This window comes from Arachis duranensis, chromosome 3 (genome assembly GCF_000817695.3).
Source record: "Arachis duranensis cultivar V14167 chromosome 3, aradu.V14167.gnm2.J7QH, whole genome shotgun sequence".
Lineage (NCBI taxonomy): Eukaryota > Viridiplantae > Streptophyta > Magnoliopsida > Fabales > Fabaceae > Arachis > Arachis duranensis.
In genome coordinates, this window is record NC_029774.3 from 128,377,596 (window position 1) to 128,386,943 (window position 9,348).

The 9,348-nt window shown below is 30.9% G+C and overlaps 1 protein-coding gene across 1 annotated transcript; it reads right to left on the reverse strand.

The window, feature by feature from the left end:
• Positions 1-8,051: 8,051 nt before the first annotated feature.
• Positions 8,052-8,749, reverse strand: LOC107481886 (probable calcium-binding protein CML26). The gene has a single exon (XM_016102236.3). It carries the CDS (start codon positions 8,690-8,692, stop codon positions 8,168-8,170), a length of 525 nt encoding a protein of 174 aa, XP_015957722.1. The 5' UTR covers positions 8,693-8,749; the 3' UTR covers positions 8,052-8,167.
• Positions 8,750-9,348: the final 599 nt, after the last annotated feature.

Sequence of the window (9,348 nt, forward strand, 5' to 3'; positions counted from 1 at the left end):
TTTTTTCAATTAAGTCCCTGCCATGAAGATAACGTTTAAGATAACAGAATATTCTATTTAAAAAACGAATATTCTTCTATTTGAGTTAGATATTCCAATTGTACATACTCTATTTTTTTCAAAATACCCAAAAACTCCTTGGTCACAAAGGAAAACAAAACCCTAGCCAGCCCCTAATTTTCTCTTTGAAAATCGTGTAAAGTGCGCTTCTCCTCCGGTGGTCTGTCTTCTTCATCCATAAGTTTCGGCATCTTCATCCATAGCCGTCGGTCCGTCATCTTCATTCAAAGCCGTGGTGGTTGGCCGTCTGTCGCATCCTTCTCCCTACGCTGCTCTGTTCTGCGTTGGTCTTCTGCGTTGTTTGCTCGTCGAAGCCCTCACCGTGCCTCGCCTCGCGTCACCTTGCTGCGCCGCGCCTCGCCTCACTGTGCCGCGCCTCACCATGCCGCGTGGCTTACTTTCTTGTTCTATTACACTCTTTGTAACCCTTGAAGCAAATTTTGTGTTGCCGTTCTGTACAGGTGGAGGCAATATTAGACAAGGAAAATTTCACTTTGGAAGAGCTTCTTGATGAAGAGGAGGTGATCCAAGAATGCAAGGCCTTAAACAGTCGACTCATCAAAAGTAGAAGGCTATCTTGAGGGAAGTTTATAAGAAGAAGAAGTACACGTCAAGCTCTTGATCTCCACCCTAATAAGTAAGAATACCAGAGCCATTCGAAGAGGCTCACCAAGCACCAGGTATTTGCCTTGCCTTGTGTTTAAATTCTTTAATTAGCTTTGATTTTTGTTCCTGTTCATTCATCATGCTATTCTGTAGTTGAGACATAGCACCAGGTATCTAGTTCTAGCATATTGTTAAAGCATAGGATATTTCACTTCAGCAACTTCATTGTTCATAGGATCATTAAAAAAATTGAAGAAATATCGATGTGCTTGTATAGAATCCAGTGATGCAAAACAGAAATTAACTGCATCAATTTATTCAATGTTTGTGAATTTGTGCATGGTCTATACCATGATTTGGGTGTGCAGGACCTCACCGTGCAGACTGATCATACTTGACACTTCTTGTTTTCTTGTCTTCAAGTTTTACTTTGCTAATGGTTTATTGTTGAGGATACAACACATCAAAGTTCATTGTTTGTTTACTGGGGAAGGGATGCAAGTATGATTTTATTAGGGAATAGTTTATAGTTGATAGTTGATTTTTAGCAGTATTTTATTCCCTGCCAAAGCTAAACAGAAATATATGGATGCAAATTGCAAAATTTTTAGTAATGGTTAACAATGGATTTCCAGGTTCTTTGTGATTTAATTGATCTTCTGAATTTGTGCTTGATCATGTTGTGGCGAATGTTTAATTGATCTTCTGAATATGTGATTTTATATTGTGATGATTGAATGCTAATCAAACACTTGGGGCTGAGATTAAATGATGAAAAGTGATAAGAGAACTAAGGATATGAAAGATTAAGCTTAAGGATAGTTGAGAATCAATAAAATATACCAAAGCTGTTTCTGCAGAATTAGGCAGTAAAAATCGAAAATTGTTAGATTTACTGCTACCAATCTGGGCCTCTGAATGAAATGAAACTAATTTTTTCTGAAACTCTAAAAAGTCTAGTTAGTTGCATAAAAAACTCTAAGAACTTTGTAGTTTAAGTTGTCTCGAATTTAGTTGCCTAAGTTTCTTAGTTTGTAGAATGTATAATTCTTGATTCACATTTGGCTGAACTTCCTAAAATAGTAAAAATGGATGGTTGGTTTTATTATTTATTGGTTTTTATATGAATCTTAGTTTTATTTCATGTTATTGTTGTTTAGGGAAGTTCTAAACCTATGTTTAATTGCGTGATTATATTAGATATACTAGGCTGCATATTCCTAAAGAAAAAATGAGACGGTAACTTTGTTTTTGAAACAATGCATATAACTATATTAGTGATATAACTACGCATTGCCAGAAATTTCAGTGATCAATGGATACATGGTTCTTGGTGAAATTAATGAGTTATATATAACGCTTCCCCTTTTGAAAAATGATGCCTTGTGCAGAAAGAAACTGAATTTCAGCATTTGATATTAAAGTTGACTCATTGTGATTTCAGCATTTGGTCTAAAATTTGGAGATTGATAAGTTTTAAAATATGGAAAAGGAATGGAACTAGATTTGAGCTTTTTCACATACTGCAAGATTTTTTCTATTATGTTTTAATTGAGAGTGATATGTTGGTTGCAGGTGTTCTCTTTGCTGGAGACTTAGGAAGAGAATGTCCTTTTGGAATATAAGTATGGAATCTAAGTCGAGCTTCTATCTTTATGAGGGCCTAAAAGTTTGATTCAGCTTTGTACAAAAGCATGCATGAAGCACTTTGCTATGATGAAGAATCTTTAAGTCAATTTTTCAGTTGGAATGTTATACCAGACTTTACAAGTTGAGATAGATACAATTATTTGGTCTAAGTAGATATTGAATAGAGTATAGTTATGTTCATGAATTATTTTTACCATGTTTTAGTCTAGATTGTGGATCATAAATTTAATGTATTTAGGAATTTTCAATATGTTAAATTCTATATTTCTATGTAGACATTGTAAATGTTGTGGTATTTATTTAAAAAATTAATCTATGCTCAATTCCTTTTATATTTTGTAGAAATATAATTATTTATGAAAATTTAGTTTTAATAGGGGTTAATCTGAAATTAGTAAAAATCTATAATTATAAAATTAGGAACAATGACTGAGTTAGTGACCGATTTAGATTTTTAGTTCAGAAATTAGCGGCTAAAAGGTTTAGCGACCGATTTTAAAAAAAAAAATCAATCACTAAATCGGTCTCTATTCCGGTAATTTCTTGTAGTGTGAATAGGGATTATAGGAATATCTTTCATTGAATATTTATAGTTTTACTAAATTTTCAATTAGATTCCTATATTTTTTTTCTTTTCAATTAGGTCCTTAAGGGTATACAAGTAATTTCACAATTCACTAACATTTTTTTGACGTTTAACGTTAATATGGACTAAATTGAAAAAAAATTAACGTATAGGGACCCAATTAAAAAAAAAAAGTATAGAGACCTAATTGAAAATTTTGCAAAACTATAGAAACCAACAAAATAATTAAACCAAAAATTATAAATTTAAAAAAATAATTATAAAATTATATATATTATTTAATATTTAATAATTTCATTTTTTAATTTCTCCTAGCATTTTTTATATGTAAATAAAATATTTGTTAATATAAATAATTTTAGAAAAAAAATTATTACAAATCTCATTTATAGAGAAAATAAAAAAAACACACATGTTATAAACTAGATAAGTAAGAATTTAGTTATCCATATTAATTTAGAAAATAAAATGAATATAATTTTTTATAATTTAAATTATATTGATTTTGTAAAATTCATAAAATTAATAAATAATTAATCAATAAATTAATTATTATTATTTAAAGAAATTAGAAACACGCTGAACAAGTTCAGCCAAAGGAAAGAACACGAAGGAAGACCCAAATTCTCACCAAATCTTTAATTTCACGTAACTTTCTACTTTGAACTCCAATTATCACATTGTTTGTGACCACGCGACCAGCGCGACAAGCTCTATAAAATTCGGTAACTAATTTAGTAAGAAATTCACTTCTCAGTTTCAATTATCTTCTCCCCAAATTTCGAAATTGAATGTGTAATTATGTTGAATTTTGTATAATTCCAGTGTTTAAGTTCGAATTAACTTATAGGTATTGTCAAGTTTAACTCGCTTGAGTTGTAGGTTAGGTAAACACCTTCAAAACCCTTGTGTAATGTTGAATTAGTGAATTTTATATTGATTGTGGTGATAATTGTGTTGTTAGATTAAGATTGATTGTTGGTTGGAGTCAAAGTGAGGATTTGGAACCTAGAGATCAAGCTTTGGCGGCTAGAGGGTTGTTTGGTGAAGTCTTGGAGTTTTAGAAGCTTGGAAAACGCTGAGTTGTGAGGTGTTCCAGGCATTAACGAGAAAATCGATCAAGGTATGATTTCGGTTTTTTTGTAACTAAAATATAATGTGTCGTGAAAATTTAGGTTAGTTGACTGTAGGATAAATTTAAATTATTTATGATGTTGATGATTGAAATTGGTGGGTATGTATTAAGGTTAGCAATGCTGAGATTGTGGTTGAGGTTATGATGTTGTGATGTGTAATTAATTTATTGTATGTGAAGAGTGATGAATGATAATGATGATGTTTATTGAGATGTTGATGTTGTTGATGATTTAGGATTGGTTGGTATTTATGAGGTTTGGCAAATTAAGGTTGTTTGTAAATTTTGTGGAGATTGATGAAGTGTATATGCATGTTGTTGATGATTTTATATAATGTTGCTTTGGATATAGATTATTGTGTTGAAATGGAAATATAATTGTAAATTGGTATGTATGAAGAAGATAAGGGGTGTTGATGAAGGGTTGAACTTGGTTGGAGACACATTTGGTAAGTTTTAAGAGTAAAGTATCGTTTTTGCCCCAACGTTTGGGGTAAGTCCCAAAGTTGTCCCTAACGTTTCATTCGTCCTATTTAAGTTACTAACATTTTAAAATTGACTCAATGTTATCCTGCCGTTAGGGATCCGTTAACAGAATTGACGGCGGGACAAAATTGAGACGATTTTGAAACGTTAGGACTTAAATAGGACGAAAACGTTAGGGACAAAAACGATACATAAAAATAAATTTTAATTTAATTTTATCTTTCAATAATATTAATTTTTACTGTACATAGTATTCAATTATTTTACAATTACATCTAAATAAATTACACTTAATCACATTACTTTCATTTTAAATAATTTTTTTTATAATTTTAAAAAATTTTGATACATTAGAGATAAAAGGTGTAATTTATATTTTATTGTATATATATATTTTTTTCTTTTCTTCAAGTTTATATACTAGTCATTATACAAACATTTCATGATAACTAAAAATTTTTAAGAGTAAAATTATAAAAAAAAAATAATTTATTTAAAATGAAAGTAATGTGATTAAGTGTAATTTATTTAGATGTGATTAAAAAATAATTGAATACTATATATAGTAAAAAATTGATATTATTGAAGAATTAAATTAAAATTTATTTCTATGTATTATTTTTGTCCCCAACGTTTTCGTCCTATTTGAGTCCCTAACGTTTCAAAATCGTCTCAATTTTGTCCTGCCGTCAATTCTGTTAACAGATCCCTAACGGCAGGACAACATTGAGTCAGATTTGAAACGTTAGGGACTTAAATAGGACGATTGAAACGTTAGGGACAACTTTGGGACTTACCCCAAACGTTGGGGACAAAAACGATACTTTACTCTAAGTTTTAATAAGGGTTTGGATTTAAATGTTTTGAAAGTTGAGGTTTGTAAATTTAATGAAATCTTTGATTTTTGGCCAACTTTGATAGGTCATAACTCGGCCTCTGAACCTCCGATATTTATCAAACCTGTCTAGATTTTGAAAATTTGGTCTGAAAGGTTTACATCGTTTGAAGAATGAATGCAAAATATTTTAAAACGAAAAAGTTATGCACGTCAGAAGTTCAGTGTGTAAAACTGAAATTCTACAGCACTTACAATTTTGACCACCCTGCATAACTCGCGTACGTGAGCCTCACATGCAGCGCGGATATTCTGTTCGGTTTGGATGTCCCGCAAACGCGAAAGGATGCATGTGTACGCGAGCGAGGCGAAAACGCACCTTTACGTACGCGGGTAGGGGGACACGTACGCGGATCCCTGTTTTTCCAAAACATGACATTTTGTTTTTAAAAGTATTCCTTCAACTTTCAAAATCCTTGTCACTCATGTTTAAATCCTGGTAGGTGAATTTTGGGTAGTGGAATATAATTAGGGCTTTGAGGAAGGTAACTTGTTAGTGAAAAAAGTTTGGAGTATGATGGATTATGATTGAGAAAGTGCAGAAGCGCTATATAATTGACGAATTTTGGCTATACGATATTGAATAAATGAATGTGAATGATGATGAATGAATATGATAATTGAAGTCTGAATGAGATTGTTGATGATGAGTATGTTTGAATTTTATCTCTGTTGTAAAGTGTGTCGGACACTATATTCCATGAGTGTGGGAGCACTTTACCTTGGAAAGTGTGTCGGGCACTATATCCTATGAGTGTGACAGGCACTATATCCCGAGAGCGTGGCGGGTGCTATATCCCAAGAGTATGGGAACACTTTTAGCCCAGGAAATGCGACGGGCATTATATCCTATGAGTGTGGCGGGAACTATATCCCAAGAGTGTAACGGACACTATATCCCAAGAGTGTGGAGGCATATTAGAGAGACGATATCTGGATTAGCTGCCGGATGTGTCGGGTTATGGCGTTATAACCGACACGTGAGCTCACAGCCAGTAGGATAGACATACATCTTATGCATATGTGTGCTTTGTTTGATTGTGCATTAATTGGGCCTACGTATGTGATTATTATGCTTACTTGTTAAATTTGCTACCTGCTGTAAATGTGTTCTGCTTGTATTTGCCTTGTCTGTTTGTTTGTCTATGTGGTTCCCCTGTCGTTGGAAGATTGAAAGAAGGCGGAGATTAAGAGTTTTGATTAGAATTTGGTTAAGTTTAGGAATCTTAGAGAACCACCCCTATTTATGGTTTCTATTTTAAATCTTTAAGTATTATAATATGAGTGTCGGAGTTCTAAGATTGTCTCTCGCTTTCCCAAGACCTTATATGTTAATTATGTTGGCATTGTTACCATGCTGAAGAATCTCTAGTTCTCACCTTATACATATTCTGTAGTTTTTAGATGTAAAACGTGAGACACCTCGTTGAGACATATTGGGAGCTTCTGAAAACGAAGAATTTGTGTTTTGGGACTTTATCTTAGTTTATGATGTATATATGTAGATACTCTTATATATCTACTGTATGTGTATGTTATGTTTATCCTTATTAGAAGTTGATTTGGAGAAACAGGTTCTATAAGTTGTATGTTGGGCATTTTGAGTTTATTTTGTATATATGTATGCTCTGTCTGGTTTAAACTTCGCGAGAATAGGCTCTTAGATAACACCATTTTTCATTTATACTCTTAGAAGTCGTAATACCTCAACACCTTTATCTTAATCTTAGGACTTAAGCATAAGTTTGATTTTATCTTTTAATTTAGTTCAATTTGAAATTAAGATTTAGTCATTTAAAAAATTAAATCAATACCAAATTTATTATACAAAAATAATATTTTAAAAAATTATAAATTATAAAATTTTTAAAATTTAAAAAGTAATACCAAATATACTATATGAGTACACTATATAAGTAAATATTGTCCATTTATATTCAATTTTTAAATAAATAAGATTTAAATTATAAAACTTTTAAAATTTAAAAAATCAACACCAAACTTGTTATATGAGTAAAAAAGATTAATATTGTCTATTTAAATTAAATTTTAAATTAAAAAATAAATTAAAAAACTTGCTATATGAGTACATATGAAAACTACTAAATTTGAAAAATGATAATATTACTTTTACTTTTGTTTAAAATTTTAAAAGTTTGTAAATTAAATTATTTTTTTAATAATTTAAAAATTTTAAATTGATTAAATTAAAAAGTGAAAATAAATTCAAGATGATCAAAGTAACTAAAATCATACTGCATATAATAAAAGATTGTTTTTTATTTTTATTCTGTAGTTTAATTGTAAAGAAATATCGTTATATTTTATATAATACTAAATGACTAAATGTTATTAAACTCAATAAAAAAATAGAACCAATACTATCAAGTATCAAAGGATAAGAATAGCTTGTATAAACAAAAACTATGACCATGAAACACAGTAGCAGCAAATCCAAACGAATCTATTTTTTTTTTTGCAATCAAAAGTTGGAGGAATTCCAAAACAGAGAACAGAGACGAACCTATTGTCTATTTTAAGTGTGGCTCTCCAAAGAAGTTGAACATTAACAAACAAAACCATCCAACACATTGATAAGTAAAAAAGGGGAAAAATAAATACAATAATAGATCTCACATAAAAATTATTGTTAGTTTTTGTTATTTATATGAAGAAGTACAACAAAGTACCAACACAGATCTACCAAGATAAAGTGAAAAAATGCATAAAAACTTGCATATTTCTTCTTTTATAGGACAGAGTCATTAACATTACCATTTACACGGTTGTTGCTCATCATCTGCTTGAACTCCTCAAAGTTCACGTTGCCATCTCCGTCAGAATCCACAGACTTGATCATGTTGTGACATTCCTCCACAGAGCACTTCAAACCCAGGCGGTTCAGGACAAGATGCAGCTCGGCGGAAGAGATGAGGCCGTTCTTGTCCTGGTCATATAGGTTGAAGGCGTCCCGGAGCTCAGTGGCACCTCCGTCGGTGGTATCAGAGCGGCAGAAGACAGCAAACTCGGGAAGGCTTATGAAACCATCATGATCGGTATCGAGATCGTCCATGACGCGCTGGAGTTCATCCGGTGGAACACCAGAGCCTAAGGTGCTAAGGACGTTGTTGAGCTCATTAACTGAGATCTTGCCATCGCCGTTAGAGTCAAAGCGATTGAAGACTCTCTTAAGCTCGTCCATGTCCTGAAGGTAGATAAGGTTAGAGTTGGATTTGGAGCTAGGGTTTGTGTCGGCAGTGACGGGTGTCGCCATTAATGTTAAACTGATATTTTGAATATGATGGAAAGTTGAATCACAAATGGTGAGACATGAAACACCGTGTTTGGCTATGGTTTTATACTGGTTTATTTTGGATTATTAAATAAATTTATTTTTAATTTTTTAGATAAAATATTTAATATTTTATTAATAATTTTTTTAATTCAAAAAATTATTACTAAAATAACATCTTGTAACTATTTGTCTAGATATTATCATTTATTTTAATATTATTTTACTAAGATGAATATTATATTGTACTCATCAATCTGTGTAAGTCTAATATTCATTTATCAATGTATAAAAAAAATTGAAATATAGAGAGTTAAATTTTTAGAAAGCATTAAAATATATAACTAATATTTAGACAATATCTAAGAGACTCGTTAAAATAATTATATTCACAGATATAAAAATTCATTAAGTACTCATTTAAAAAATCTCTAAATAATTTTAATAACATTCAAAATTTATTTTACAATATTCAGAATACCACACAAATTGCGCATCATCCTGTATCAAAACATTTGTTCGGCATAATCAATATATATCTAATACAAAGAATTTTATTGATAAATTATAATAAAGTTATATTTGATATTATTTGATATTTTATTAATTTAATATACAAATTAATTTTATAATATTTT